Genomic DNA, 15,814 nt, shown 5'->3' on the forward strand with positions numbered 1-15,814 from the left:
CAGGAAACCTGCTCTCATCTGCCATTTAACTCTGTCCTGTTCTTTTCTTTCTTTATCTCAAAATTGACTTAGTATATTAAGTGGCATGCATATACCAGGTCAATTTTGAAAAGTATTTAGTTTGCCTAAACTGTATTGACTCTGCCACCAAAATATGAAGCTTCTATTGATAGTTTTACATGATAAATTTTTAAAGATACAGTAATAATTGCCATTTCAATTTCACTATTTTCAGTTCAGTTCAGTTCAGTTCAGTTGCTCAGTCGTATCCAACACTTTGTGACCCCATGGACCGCAGCACACCTCCTTGTCCATCACCACCTCCTGGAGTTTACCCAAACTCATGTCCATTGAGTTGGCGATGCCATCCAACCATCTCATCCTCTATCATCCCCTTCTCCTCCTGTCCTCAATCTTTCCCAGAATCAAGGTCTTTTCAGATGAGTCAGCTCTCCGCATCAGGTGGCCAAAGTATTGGAGTTTCAGCTTCAGCATTAGTCCTTCCACTGATTTCATTTAGGATGGACTGATTGGATTGCCTTGCAGTCCAAGGGACTCTCAAGAGTCTTCTCCAACACCACAGTTCAAAAGCATCAATTCTTCTGTGCTCAGCTTATTTAATAGTCCAACTCTCACATCCATACATGACAACTGGAAAAGCCATAGCTTTGACTAGACAGACCTTTGTTGGCAAAATAGTGTCTCTGCTTTTGAATATGCTGTCTAGGTTGGTCATAACTTTCCTTCTAAAGAGTAAGCTTCTTAATTTCATGGCTGCAGTCACCATCTACAGTGATTTTGGAGCCCCCAAAAATAAAGTCTGTCACTGTTTCCACTGTTTCCCCATCTATTTGCCATGAAGTGATGGGACCGGATGCCATGATCTTAGTTTTCTGAAAGTTGAATTTAAGCCAACTTTTTCACTCTCCTGTGTCACTTTCATCAAGAGGTTCTTTAGTTCTTCACTTTCTGCTATAAGGGAGGTGTCATCTGCATATCTCAGGTTATTGATATTTCTCCCAGCAATCTTGATTCCAGCTTGTGCTTCCTCCAGCCTAGCATTTCTCATGATGTACTCTGCATATAAGTTAAATAAGCAGGGTGACAATATACAGCCTTGATGTACTCCTTTTCCTATTTGGAACCAGTTTGTTGTCCAGTTCTAACTGTTACTTCCTGACCTGCATGCAGATTTCTCAGGAGGTAGGTCAGGTGGTCTGGTAGTCCCATCTCTTTCAGAATTTTCCACAGTTTCTTGTGATCCACACAGTCAAAGGCTTTGGCATAGTCAATAAAGCAGAAATAGATGTTTTTCTGGAACTCTCTTGCTTTCTCAATGATCCGGCGGATGTTGGCAATTTGATCTCTGGTTCCTCTACCTTTTCTAAAACCAGCTTGAACATTTGGAAGTTCATGGTTCACGTATTGCTGAAGCCTGGCTTGGAGAATTTTGAGCATTACTTTACTAGCGTGTGAGATGAGTGCAATTGTGTGGTAGTTTGAGCATTCTTTGGCATTGCTTATTTTATTAGTATCTATATAAATTTGAATAAAGATATATTGATTAAATTTCTTCATTTTAAGTCTAGAATCTGGAATAAAGGACTAATAAAAATATCTACTGAAAATAGATTCTTAACTGTGTACATGTTAAGAAAATTAAGTTTATGTAATATCTGAGCAGTGGTGTTTCATATCTGCTTATATTCTTCCAGTGCACAGCCACGTGTGGACAGGGGTACCAGATGCGTGCTGTGAAGTGTGTCAACGAGCTATTTAGCACAGTGCTAGATGACAGACTGTGCCATGGAGCTAGTCGCCCAAGTGAAAGGCAGGTAAACGACACCTCGCCATGGATTATAAACCAAAATGTTTGATACAGGAAGATTATTGATGTGTTAAAATTATTTCCATATATATCTTTCCACTTAAACATATATGCCTTAAAAATAGAGAGTTTATTGTTCTTGGTTTTGCCAGCTTTATTGATGGATTTGGTTTTACTCTCTATCTGATATTGGATCACTCATTTAACTTATGTTTCCATCCTTTGAACTATAGAAGGATGATGCCTTATTATGAACATAATGAACTTCTCAAGTGTGGCTTAAGGTAGTGATCTGTGTTCATTCAGAAGGTTTCAGCTTAGTGATATTTTTGAAAGACTATTACTCTTTTCTTTTTAAATCATCAGGCAGAATGATCCAAACTTTAACCTTCAGAGTCATCCTATCCACTTCTAGCCCTTGATAGTACTTTGTACTTTTGAAAAATAAAAACCTTTACATCGCTTATTTGTAGTTTACTATGCAGCTGTTCTTGACTTACATAATTGAAAGGAGAAATGAAGTATAGGATTTGGTATCAATCATAGTGGTTAATTCATTAATGTTTCATGAGGTCCATTTTTCTTTCAAACAGAATTGTATTGTTACACCTTGCCCAGTTATCCCTAAAATTGGGGCCACTTCCTTGCCAGCTGTTCCCATGAGAAAGATAACACAATGGCGATATGGTTCTTGGACACCAGTAAGTGAATTTCTGTAAGAGAGACAGTATTTCTACTATGGAGGCTTTTAGTTGCTCCAGATTTGCCAAATTAATGTATGCATTCATTCTTAGGTATTTTGATGGAGATGGTGTTGGAAGAGCATAGGGTTTAGAATTAGGTAATTTAATGGCTAAATCCTGTTCTATCTTTCAAGAGCTCTGTTTCTGTGGGCAAGAATTTAAGTTTTCTAGGTCTGTTTTCTAATCCTACCAAATGAGGATGATAATATTTACGTCATAGGTTGTTAGGAGAAGCAGATGTGATACTAGACTTTTGTTAGATTTGGAATATACACTTGCTTTGGTCTTACATGAAAGATATATTTTTAAGTTTCATATATTCTCTGAATATTTTAATTATGAGATCCTACCTTCTCTATTACCTAGGTCTTTCAGAGTTGTCTTAAATGTTATCTTAAGATTCTCTTTTATCTATAATCTTTTCTTTAATTTTGACAAATAGCTAATCATTCTTCTGAAAAGTTGAGTGTTTTGTTTTATTATCACAAGCATCTGATTTGTGAAGTTTATTTTTTAAACTCATTGGAATATTCACTGCCCTGTCTTTGACTCAGAAATGATGCCAGGTGATAATATTTATAAATTAAGTTTTTTCAAGAATCTTGAGGTTTAGAAATTTGAACACCAAGTGTAAGGGATGTTGGAGTGTCCTGTATAATGCTCTGGTATGATTCAATTTTTCAGTGCTCCGTGTCTTGTGGAAGAGGAAATCAAGCCCGCTATGTAAGTTGTCGTGATGCTCATGATGGAATAGCAGATGAATCATTTTGTGCCCACTTACCCCGACCGGCTGAAATAGCTGTCTGTTTTAGCCCTTGTGGAGAGTGGCAAACAGGGAATTGGTCACCTGTAAGTACTTTTTTGCAAAAAAAGTGAAATGAGAAATTTAAATATAATATTTGAACTTTGAGGTAATGCAGTTTATTGGCTAAATTTGTGATCAGTGTTCAGCTTCCTGTGGCCGTGGAAAAATGACTCGACAAGTTTTATGCATCAACTATCATCAGCCAGTTAATGAGAATTACTGTGACCCTGAAGTCCGCCCTGTGATAGAACAAGAATGTAATCTGGCAGCCTGCCCTCCCACGTACAGCCACTTTCCGAGTTCCTCTGAGCAGCCAAGCCATTTTCCAGGCAGGAATTTTCCATTAACTCACAAACCAGAAGATAATCAAAATCAGAGGGTCCATCCATCAATCAGAGAAAACCAGTGGAGAACAGGACCATGGGGATCAGTAAGCCCTCTTTATTGAGTTATACTGATTCTGTAATTTTGTTATGTTATATGGTCTTTTAACAGAAATGTACATAATGACATCAGATGCTTTTAATGCTAATTATTTCTGAAGATCAGTAGTTTAAATCTTAAAAAGATTAAGCAATTTTTGATGTAGATTGCAAATCTCTATAGAGTTCTAATTGAATTATACCCTAATGTGATATTATGATTACAGAGGAATCCATCTGAAAAAAATCTTAGAGTCCATTATAGTAAAAATGAAACCTTTTAAGTGTTAAGATTACCAATGTCTATGAAGAAAAACATCAAACCCAGAAATTAACTGTGTGATATGATAACAGTGCAGTAAGCTGGTGTAAAACCATGATTACGTTGTACAAAATGCACAATTCTGGTTCGTATTTTGTATGAGATTAATGATACCAAGTAAAGAAAAACAATGTGAAAGTTGGGAAACTTAATATTATCTATTTTTTTTTTTTTCCTTCCTAGTGAGACCTGAAAACTTGAATTCCTTTTTACTTAATGCCTAGGACAAGGGTGAATTTTTACTGCAAACTTTAAAGATTTACCTTCCTATCAATAAATTTTAATGAAACCATAGGTTTTTTTGACAGATATTCTTTATTCAAATTATGATTCCAAAGTGGAGGGAGGGGTAATTTGGCGAGCTTGAAGTTGAGTCAAAGAGCTGTTTTTCTTTTATTTTAGTGTTTTATAATGTAATTTTGTGACATGGAATCTTCAGTTTGTGTGTTCCTGTGTTTCACCCTTTCCAGTGCTCTAGCAGTTGTGCTGGAGGTGTTCAGCGTAGAGTTGTGGTCTGCCAGGATGAAAATGGACAAAGTGCCAGTTACTGTGATGCAGCGTCCAAACCCCCAGAGTCAAAGCACTGTGATTCAGGACCTTGTCCACAGTGGAACTATGGAAGCTGGGGAGAAGTAAGTCCTACTCTCTCCTAAACTTGTGGAAATTATGACATCCCCTAAGACCAAAAGTTAAGCACTTCATACCTGTACTGTTGAATAATCTTACTTCGCTATACTAGACAGATTTTTTAAAAATTGAGTCACTAAAACTATAATCTTTTAATAAACATTGTATCATGGTATAAATCACTCATTTATGATAGGAAATATATACTCCAAATTTTTGACAGAATGCTATGTGCTAGCCAGTAGGTGACTTCCTAATACCTCTCTAAAACTAGTATATTATTATCTTAATTTCTTAGAAAATTAATTAATATAAAGACAGAAAAATAGAGTGATATGTAGGCCATGTTAATATCCTATTATGGAACCATTCATTTGATGAATCTAAAATGAATAGCTATCAATTATTTAGCACTTTCATGTCCTGATCTTCTTTTAGGCACTGGGATATGAGGATAATTTTTAAAATGGTTGTAATGAATGCTAATTCCACCTATATTATGCATGAGAAAGAAGAAAGACTTACATTGGCTTTGGATAAATAAAACAAGCCACTTAATTTAATTAGTCAAATATTTGTGTTTAATGATTTTTTTAAAATTTATTTATTTTTGATTGCACTGGGTCTCTGTTGCTACGCTCAGGCTTTCCGTAGTTGCAGCAAACTGGGTTTCCTCTTTATTGCAATGTTCAGCCTTCTCATTGCAGTGGCTTCTCTTGTTGCAGAGCACAGGTTCTAGGCGCATGCGCTTCAGTAGTTGGCAATACGCAAGCGCAGTAGTTGTGACGCACAGGCTTACTTGCTCTGCAGTATGTGGAATCTTCCCGGACCAGGGATCAACGCCCTGTCCCCTTTATTCGCAGCAGGTTTCCTATCCACTGCACCATCAGGGAAGTCCCCTGTTTAATGATTTTCAGTACCTTTCTCTCCATAGGGAATTTGGAAATCATTGTTTAAAGATACACTTCTGATCAGGTGCTAATAAATATAAAGTATGTCTTTAAAATATACTTTCACAATTTTCCAAAATGAAAGTAACTTTTTCAGTTGTGAGTTAATTCTTGTGAAAATTCAAATAATTTGAAAATTTTGAAGAGATACGAACTTTTAATATTTGATAATTTCCTGCCAGACTTTAGTTCTGTGTGGGTTTCAGAAATAGGTTCATTAATTATACATGCTGCTTTGCCACCTGCTGTTCTCATGTAATAGATATACTCAGCATCTTTTTATCTTTGTAAATTTAGATTTCCCTTCATGGATACATGGCTATGTATCTTTTGATAGGATACCATATACATTATGTAGTTATTACCTATTACAGTACTAATTTTCAAAATTTTGTCTTTTAAAAAAAAGGATGGAACTGAAACTTTGATTTATTTTTGAAGAAATATTGAGAGTTATGAAGAAAGGATAAACTTTAAGCTTTAGCAGTTCTGATTATGTACTCCACTGAATAAACCAACATAATATTCTCTTTGAAGCCACATAGTTTTTATCTTCCTTCTTATTTTTAGTGTACGCAAACGTGTGGAGGAGGAATAAAATCAAGATTTGTAATATGCCAGTTTCCCGATGGCCAGCTGTCACAAGAGCAAAACTGTGAAATGTTGAACAAGCCGCCTAGTGTGGTACAGTGTCATATACATGCTTGCCCTGATGACGTATCATGGCATCGGGGACCATGGAAATCGGTACGATAGTACTTTTACTTTTATCCTTCTGTTTTGTTTTATTCTGTCCCTTTTTCTTTAATTTTCTCTCTTTATAAATTGTGATGCACACATTTTATCTTCCAATATTTTTTTAAAGCAGACCATTGGCCCTCTTGGCGTATGTCATTAAATTTGACAGTTTGAAAGAGAATTCATTCAAGTACTGTAATATATACATATATATATATATAATAGTTTTACATGTATTTAATTTTTATAAGTGAATTTTGAACCATAGCACTAATCTAATGGAAGTGTTTTTCTCCAGTACCCTTTTGGCTTGCCACAAATTAATGGAAAATGTTTTGCTATTTACATTTGTACATAATGTTAACATTGTGCTTGTAACAATGGCAAGTTAAGGCTGTGTCTTGTTTGAGTGTATAACTATTTGTGGCTTTTGTCTGTCAATGTCCAGTAACTGATCTAAAAGCAAATAACATTTTTAGCATTGTTAAACTTTAATAGTTTGTTTGGAAATGTGAAAATATTGTATTAAAAAAGAGAAATTTACTTACACAAAGTAAATTAATTGTTTACAATTTGTTACATACATCATGAAAAAGTATGATTTATATAGTAATTTATATGAATGTTCATATCTTCCACTGTGTGGAGTTACTGTGTTTTGGGCTGTTTTAATTTTTTATTTTTTGAAGCCATAGACAAAAATTCATAATAGCCATGAATAATTAATTTCTTCTACTATTTTTCAACTACCCAGGCTTTGAAGAATAATTAATATATAGATACATTGAAACTAGCATTATGATCAATTTTGATATTTTAAATACAAACAACCAAGTACACTTCTTTCCAGTGATAAAATGACTGGAGTCTATAATCTATTTATAATTAAGATTATAAAGTTAAACAGTTCTTTATTTGGAAAATAATTAACTCTGATTTTATACCTGAACCTGATGTATGCACTTGTTTTGCTTCACCCAGGTCAAAGTTTTACAGTGAAATGTAAACCTGTTTCAATTCATGCTATTTGAAGAATAGGTCAAGTTCTAATTCAGACTAAATTCATCTTTTTAGTAACTATGACTGATACAATACAGCAGAGCATTTTAACTTTATGGGAAGATCTTAAATTGCTGCATTAGAATTAGAGAGCCATAACTTTTGGGTAACTAACAAAAGCATTTTGCTATGGAAAGCATTCACATATGTACTTAAAATGTTCACTGATCATCTGCTATATCCTAGGGACTATATTGTCATGATAACATAAAGACATATTTGTTACCCTATGGAGTTTACAATCTAATTGGAGAGATTTGACGTCCTGTAAGAAGTCACTATAGATTTTTTTTTGTTATTAGTTGTTTTTGGTTGGAAATTCACTTTCTCTGTACTATATCTGTTACGTTTTCTTTTGTTTTACTGGTTTAATTATAAGCCTAGTCATTAATAAGACTTAATCCATAGATTGCCTTCTTGGAATTTGCCTCAATTGGGACAGCAGACATAAAGGTTTTATTTTCCCTATTCATTCATGAATTCATTCATTCACAAAGCATTCAACATTTACTCATGGCTTCTGCTTTGTGCTATATATTGAAGTTCCTAAAATTAAGTGATTTGAATTAGATCTTCTATATCAGGGATCAGCAAATTATCAAACCTGGCCCATTGTCTGTTTTTATAAACAACTTTTGTTGGAACACAGGCATGCACATTTTTTATGTATTATCTACGGCTGCTTTTGAGACTTTCTTAGACTCAATAGAGACTTTCTTTGACTCAATAGAGACTTTCTTTTACAATAGAGACTGACCCTCAAAGCCTGAGATACTTAATATTTGGTCTTTCTGGGGAAAGTTTGTTGATTCCTGTTCTATTTAATAAACATCATGAAACTTTAAAAATTTGACATACCTAAATTTATAGCATATTGGAATTGCAAATATTCATTTGAAGTCAGTTTTAGGTTTTTTGATCCTTTGTTTAATATTTTCAAATATTTTAAGGTTTATCAATCTTTTCTACATATTCACTATAGTATTTATATAATTTTGCTCCAGCTTTATTGAGATATGTAGTCATGCTGTATAAGTTTAAAGTGTTCAACCTCACAAAATTTTGATTGTGTTGGATTGCATCAAATGCTATATTCCAATAATTTGTATCATGATGTTTCTTGGTATGTCATAAGTAAAAAACCCAAATGTTCACTAAAGACCCTTTGCAGAGATAACTTTGTCAACCTCACAAAAACAAGTGACCAAGAAAACAATAATTTCAAATTACAAAATAGTAAAACAGAAGTATATAATTCTTCATTGTTTATTACATGTCTGTCCCACAAAGGAGTTCATTGATTAATTCAGTCTTTGCACTATTAAAGAACTGTAAATTTTTTGATAAATTGAAGATAATTTTAAAATTACAATAATTTTATTTATTAACTTTTAATAAAGTAAATATATATCATTAAAGTTTCTGGATTTCTTATTATATGAAGAATTTTAATCCTTAAATTAGCCTTTTATATTAAAAGGGTTTAATTGATCTGAAGTTTTATTGTTAAAACCAGTTATAACCTTTTAATGTACCTCTTTCAGTGTTGCTACGTATTAGCCAGATTTCAGAATACCTCTTATTAACATGTCAGGTTAATATTCTTTAATGCATAACTTTATTTCAGAAGATCCTATTTACTAAGTTACAAAAGTAAGAAAATGTGTGTATATGTATATAAGTATACATATATAAATGACATGAAATCTTAAACACTTTTCATTTTAAAGTAAAATTAAAATACCAAGTGCTAAATAATTAAAATGTAGCTAGGAATGAAGTTGTAAATATACATTTAAATTTTCTCCATGTTAGAAACTGTGTTGTAATAATCTATAAGCATGATTAAAGAAAGAAAATAATCTTAACATATCTGTTAATGACTGCATTTTTGTGACTAGTCAATGTGAAATGATTGTATTTTAACCCTTGCTTATTAATGATGTGTTGTTGGCCATGTGCTTTTCTTAATTCACATGTATATTGTATTTTTATTCCTTGAACCAATATCTAAAATGTTATAAGTCACTGAACCGATTCTGTATTGTAAAGAATGCCTCTTTTCTTTGGAGGGCTTTTTAAATAACAAATTGGTAATTTTTCTTATTAAACATTTAATTATTGAATAGTATATGCTTTCATAATTTTACTGAGTATGTATATAAGCTACTGTTATTTTTATATAATCCTATTAGAAACTAACATTGGTTTTTAAAAATGAGATTTATTGTTTAGCTATAAATTTTTAAATACTAGGAATTTTAATATTCATATATTATAAATATTGAATAAAAATTTATGATGTAAACAAACTTACTTAGTAAATTAATAGATGTACTCATGCCCAGGATAGTCTTTAAAAGGTGAGTAAAATTTTTATTTTTCTTTGATAAAGTGAGGGACACTACATGTAACATAGACTATTTTAGCAAATGCTCTTTAAATAAATTTATATAAATTTCTCTATATTTCCCCATAGGCCTCATTTAAGTGATTTATTTTCCTAGAATGTTTTCATTCTGTACATAAAATCAGTTCGTATTTGGTAAGACAATAATGTGCATTCCATTGTTTTCTGGAGTTAATGATGATCCAACAGAAGTAAAGAGAATAATTTTTTCATTTAAGATTGTTTTTTCTTCTAAAATTGAGAAAATATTTTTTAAAAAGATGAAAGCTTGGTACTTGAACCCTCTTGATCCTAGTGCTTTTCCCAAAGCATTTTTTAATAGAATAGTACCCTCCTGTAGCATTGTGTTAAAATGTATATATGTATACGTGTGTGTGTGTGTGTGTGTGTGTATGACTAAATTCCTATTAAGATACAATGGAATGTGACAAATAAAAACACTTTCAGAAATGAGCATGGGGTAGCTGCACACACCTAGTAAATTTGCAGTTTGTCAATTTAGCAGTTTTGTGTAACAGAAGAACATTGAGGGTCTGAGCAGAGGGGCTGGGCTCCCACTCCAGGTGGAATGCACTCGGAAAGGAACTTGTTACTGCGTCTGTTGCTCCTAAGTCCAGCAGCAACCAGGGGAACAAGGTAATGTGTGGGGAGATGGTTTCAAGAAGCTGTCAGTTCTTTGTAAAGTGGAATGTTCAATAAAACTATAGTAATTGGTTATTTTCTTAAATTTGGGAAGGACACACTTAAGTATAGCAAAGGGCTAGAAATCTACTTCATTACCAATTTATCATGGAAATCTACTGAAATGATGTTTCTATTTGTTATATTGCTATACCTTTCTATGGTACATTCAGTGACTCCCCCAAATTCTAAGCATTCCCCACATGTCAAGGGCATTGTGTTAGTCACTGGAAGTAAATCGGGCACAATCTCTGTGTATAAGGAATTTGCAGTTTGGTGGTGAATGTACTAAATAAACAGATTATCAGAAGCAGAATGAGATTCCTATCTCTTTTCAGTAACCACCTTGTGATTTATAATAGTGAAGACTCATAATATTAGGGGCTTAATAGACTATAATTATTCAAGAATTTGTAATGAGGATTGTACTTGACAACTTAATTATTATTCCAACAATTCCTTCAAGAAAGCCTAAACTAGTATGGTATATTCCATTACAACCTGGCAAGAGATGAGCGGTGTTGAAGTCTCTGTGCTAGAAGAATACTTTAGTTTTTGTGTAATTGCAGCATCTTTTTCTTTTTTTGTGTATGCACAGATTTCATGAATCACCAAAAGGGAGCATGTGGACTGCTTTATAGTTTACCCTAGCTGTGATGCTTTGAAAACAGTTTTAGAGGCACAAATGGGCCTTGCAGGTTTGACATGTGCAATCTAGGCAAAACTGAAGGAGACAATCTAATGATGAGAATGTGAAAAAGACATTTGCATGTGTGTTTGATTGAGTGAAGTTAGAATGTAATTTGAAATAACTAAAAAGTTAACTTTATCATTACATTTATAGTTAACTAAAAGTTTATATAGTTTATAGTTAACTATAGTTTGTAGGTAACTAAAGAATATCATTAACTGGTGATATATGTATTTTTCTTAATATTAAAAAATAGACAATCATGTTTCTGTTGTAATTCTATTTTTCCAGGCATAGTGCTTCAGAATATTTAAGAATCTCTGGAAAGAGATTTTTAAATGTTTTAGAAGAACGTAGTCTCAGTATTCTACAATATCTGTGTGCTATATAAAACTATATATAAGATATATAGACATTATTAATATTAGCATATTTATTAGATACTCCGATTTTTTGTTATAATTTTGTATCAACATTTGGTAGTTTGAGAATAAGATTTAGTGCCTATATAATTAACAACAAAGTCAAACATTAACACAATTAATTTCTAATTTTTTAATTATATGTATATTTCTCAGTAAAATAGTTTGATCATATACCCTTATATAGTATTATGTAAATCTATACATTATAAGCATAAACTAACATATAAATGTAATTTATAGAAGGTATCTTAAATAAGAATTTAAGAGGATAAGATGAATATTTAATATGTTTTTAATTTTATGGATAACAAAATTTTTCTCTATTTTTTCAATAGTGAGCTATTGTTATAGTCATCTCATTTTTAAAAAGTGGTAGAATGTTTCATTATTTTCATTAATTTGAAATCTTTGTTCAGCACAGTTAGAGTGGTTCAAAAGTCTGGTTTATTCTACTATGTGATTTCAATAGCTTCCATAGCTGAAAAAATTACTTTGCAAAAGTGCATATCTCCATGTAGCATTACCACTGAATGTTCCTGTTATAAACTAGTGATTCAATTTAAATCCAATATTCTAATTATTGAAAAAATTTATTGAAATTTGACAAATTTCCATTTTCTATTCTGTCATTCACTTCTTGAAAAGTATTATACTAAAAGGAGTTATATCTTTGTATTTTAACAAATAGTGTTAAAACTCAGTGAAACTTTGAAAGATTTGGAAACAATTTAAAGATATTAGAAAATTTTGCTCCAAAGTTTTAAATACAATGGAGAGTTTTTATAGTTGGTATACTTATGGTAACAAATCCCATAACACTAGAAATACTTCCAAGCATTTCAAAGAAGGATTTGAAAGAAGCAGTTATTATTATTATTGTTGTTGTTTTTGATGCACCGGGCCTTAGTTGTGGCATGCAAACTCTTAGTTGAGGCATGTGGGCACTAGTTCCCTGACCAAGGATTGAACCCAGATCCTCTGCTCTGGGAGTTCAGAGTCTTAACCACCAGACCACCAGGGAAGTCCCCCAAAGCAGTGTTTTCTCATCCAGTGCTAAATGTCTCCTTTGCCTTAAAGAGAGATTATGAGTCTATTTTTTTTAAAGTGCCAGGTATCACATTTTTATCATTATCATAGAAAAAATTTGGCAAATTTTGAACAAGCCTCTTTTTGTAATAGAGTTAGTAATTACTTCATCTTCATGAGCCCATTTGGTACTTTGAATACAGTATGTAAAACTCTGGAGAAGGGCATGGCAACCCACTCCAGCATTCTTGCCTGGAGAATCCCATGGACAGAGAAGCCTGACAGGCGACAGTCCACAGAGACACAGACACTACACATGGCTACACATAGTCACATACACTGTGGCTACAGTCCATAGAGTTGGCATGACTGAAGTGATTTAGCACACTGGGCCGAAAGCAGAAAAAAGAGCAGCAGCAGTGTGTACGACACTCGTCTCATTAGAGTGTTACAAATGTATAAATGTGTAACCATAATCGTTCATCTTTCTCAGTGGGTGTGTGTGACGTGTGAGTACACGAAGGTGAGTTGCAACTGATGATCTCCCTGCCAGGGTACCTGATGTATTATATGCTTGACATATCAGCCTGACATATAACTCCACATAGTAAGGCTTATTTTCTTTGGTAAAAACAAAGGTGAACGGAAATTATTAAAAATGTTTTGGGTACTCCATTGAATCACTTTGTCTCTGAGATACACTTAAAACTTAAAGGTTCAGTAACATCTCTAAAATCTCATACGCTACACAGTAAAGACTGGAATTATGTAATTTGTTTTCATGGACACTATCATCGGCTTCCTGGTTGTACTTCCCCACCCATAAGATTGTACTTAAACTCACCAATGTCCTTAAATCCAGTAGGAAATTATTCTATCATGTCCTATTGTGATATGACCTTTGTACTAAAGCTGGTATCATATTATATATATATATATAATATTATTTTCATATATTTGTGATAGTTCAATGAAGTATTACAAAGTTTTTGGTTCAGTTCAGTTCAGTTCAGTCACTCAGTCGTGTCCGACTCTTTAAGACCCCATGAATCACAGCATGCCAGGCCTCCCTGTCCATCACCAACTCCCGGAGTTCACTCAGACTCACGGCCATCGAGTCCGTAATGCCATCCAGCCATCTCATCCTCTGTCGTCGCCTTCTTCTCCTGCCCGCAATCCCTCCCAGCATCAAAGTCTTTTCCAATGAGTCAATTCTTTGCATGAGGTGGCCAAAGGACTGGAGTTTCAGCTGTAGCATCATTCCTTCCAAAGAAATCCCAGGGCTGATCTCCTTCAAAATGGACTGCTTGGATCTCCTTGCAGTCCAAGGGACTCTCAAAAGTCTTCTCCAACACCACATTTCAAACGCATCAATTCTTCAGTGCTCAGCCTTCCTCACAGTCAAACTCTCACATCCATACATGACCACAGGAAAAACCATAGCCTTGACTAGACGAACCTTAGTCGGCAAAGTAATGTCCCTGCTTTTGAATATGCTATCTAGTTTGGTCATAACTTTTCTTCCAAGGAGTAAGCGTCTTTTAATTTCATGGCTGCAGTCACCATCTGCAGTGATTTTGGAGCCCCCAAAAATAAAGTCTGACACTGTTTCCACTGTTTCCCCATCCCATCTATTTCCCATGAAGTGATGGGACTGGATGCCATGATCTTCATTTTCTGAATGTTGAGCTTTAAGCCAACTTTTTCACTCTCTTCTTTCACTTTCATCAAGAGGCTTTTTAGTTTCTCTTCACTTTCTGCCATAAGGGTGGTGTCATCTGCATATCTGAGGTGATTGATATTTCTCCTGGCAATCTTGATTCCAGCTTGTGTTTCGTCCAGCCCAGCATTTCTCATGATGTCCTCTGCATATAAGTTAAATAAGCAGGGTGACAATAGACAGCCTTGACGTGCTCCTTTTTTCCTATTTGGAACCAGTCTGTTGTTCCATGTCCACTTCTAACTGTTGCTTCCTGACCTGCATACAGGTTTCTCAAGAGTCAGGTCAGGTGGTCTGGTATTCCCATCTCTCTCAGAATTTTCCGCAGTTTATTGTGGTCCACACAGTCAAAGGCTTTGGCATAGTCAATAAAGCAGAAATAGATGTTTTTCTGGAGCTCTCTTGCTTTTTCGATAATCCAGCGGATGTTGGCAATTTGATCTCTGGTTCCTCTTCCTTTTCTAAAACAAGCTTGAACATCAGGAAGTTCACGGTTCACATATTGCTGAAGCCTGGCTTGGAGAATTTTGAGCATTACTCTACTAGCGTGTGAGATGAGTGCAATTGTGCGGTAGTTTGAGCATTCTTTGACATTGCCTTTCTTAGTGATTGGAACGAAAACTGACCTTTTCCAGTCCTGTGGCCACTGCTGAATTTTCCAAATTTGCTGGCATATTGAGTATAGCACTTTCACAGCATCATCTTTCAGGATTTGAAATAGCTCCACTGGAATGCCATCACCTCCACTAGCTTTGTTTGTAGTGATGCTTCCTAAGGCCCACTTGACTTCACATTCCAGGATGTCTGGCTCTAGATGAGTGATCACACCATCGTGATTAACTGGGTCATGAAGATCTTTTTTGTACAGTTCTGTGTATTCTTGCCACCTCTTCTTAATATCTTCTGCTTCTGTTAGGTCCAGACCATTTCTGTCCTTTATCGAGCCCATCTTTGCATGAAGTGTTCCTTGGTATCTCTAATTTTCTTGAAGTGATCTCTAGTCTTTCCTATTCTGTTGTTTTCCTCTATTTCTTTGCATTGATCGCTGAAGAAGGCTTTCTGATCTCTTCTTGCTATTCTTTGGAACTCTGCCTTCAGATGCTTATATCTTTCCTTTTCTCCTTTGCTTTTCACTTCTCTTCTTTTCACAGCTATTTGTAAGGCCTCCCCAGACAGCTATTTTGCTTTTTTGTATTTCTTTTCCATGGAGATGGTCTTGATCCCTGTCTCCTGTACAATGTCATGAACCTCATTCCATAGTTCATCAGGCACTCTATCTATCAGATCTAGGCCCTTAAATCTATTTCTCAGTTCCACTGTATAATCATAAGGGATTTGATTTAGGTCATACCTGAATGGTCTAGAGG

The 15,814-nt window shown here is 34.3% G+C and overlaps 1 protein-coding gene across 2 annotated transcripts in view; it reads left to right on the forward strand.

The window, feature by feature from the left end:
- The window catches only part of ADAMTS20 (ADAM metallopeptidase with thrombospondin type 1 motif 20), a 201,558-nt gene that overhangs the window by 105,359 nt on the left and 80,385 nt on the right, over nt 1-15,814 (forward strand). For both annotated transcript variants that reach the window (XM_004006435.6, XM_060414097.1), the window contains 6 exons: nt 1,716-1,835; nt 2,422-2,529; nt 3,256-3,420; nt 3,516-3,806; nt 4,591-4,752; nt 6,268-6,444. In XM_004006435.6, the coding sequence (XP_004006484.2) occupies nt 1,716-1,835; nt 2,422-2,529; nt 3,256-3,420; nt 3,516-3,806; nt 4,591-4,752; nt 6,268-6,444 (1,023 nt within the window). The remainder of the gene's footprint in view (nt 1-1,715; nt 1,836-2,421; nt 2,530-3,255; nt 3,421-3,515; nt 3,807-4,590; nt 4,753-6,267; nt 6,445-15,814) is intronic.

The sequence above is a fragment of the Ovis aries genome, chromosome 3, assembly GCF_016772045.2.
Source record: "Ovis aries strain OAR_USU_Benz2616 breed Rambouillet chromosome 3, ARS-UI_Ramb_v3.0, whole genome shotgun sequence".
In the NCBI taxonomy this organism is placed as follows: domain Eukaryota; kingdom Metazoa; phylum Chordata; class Mammalia; order Artiodactyla; family Bovidae; genus Ovis; species Ovis aries.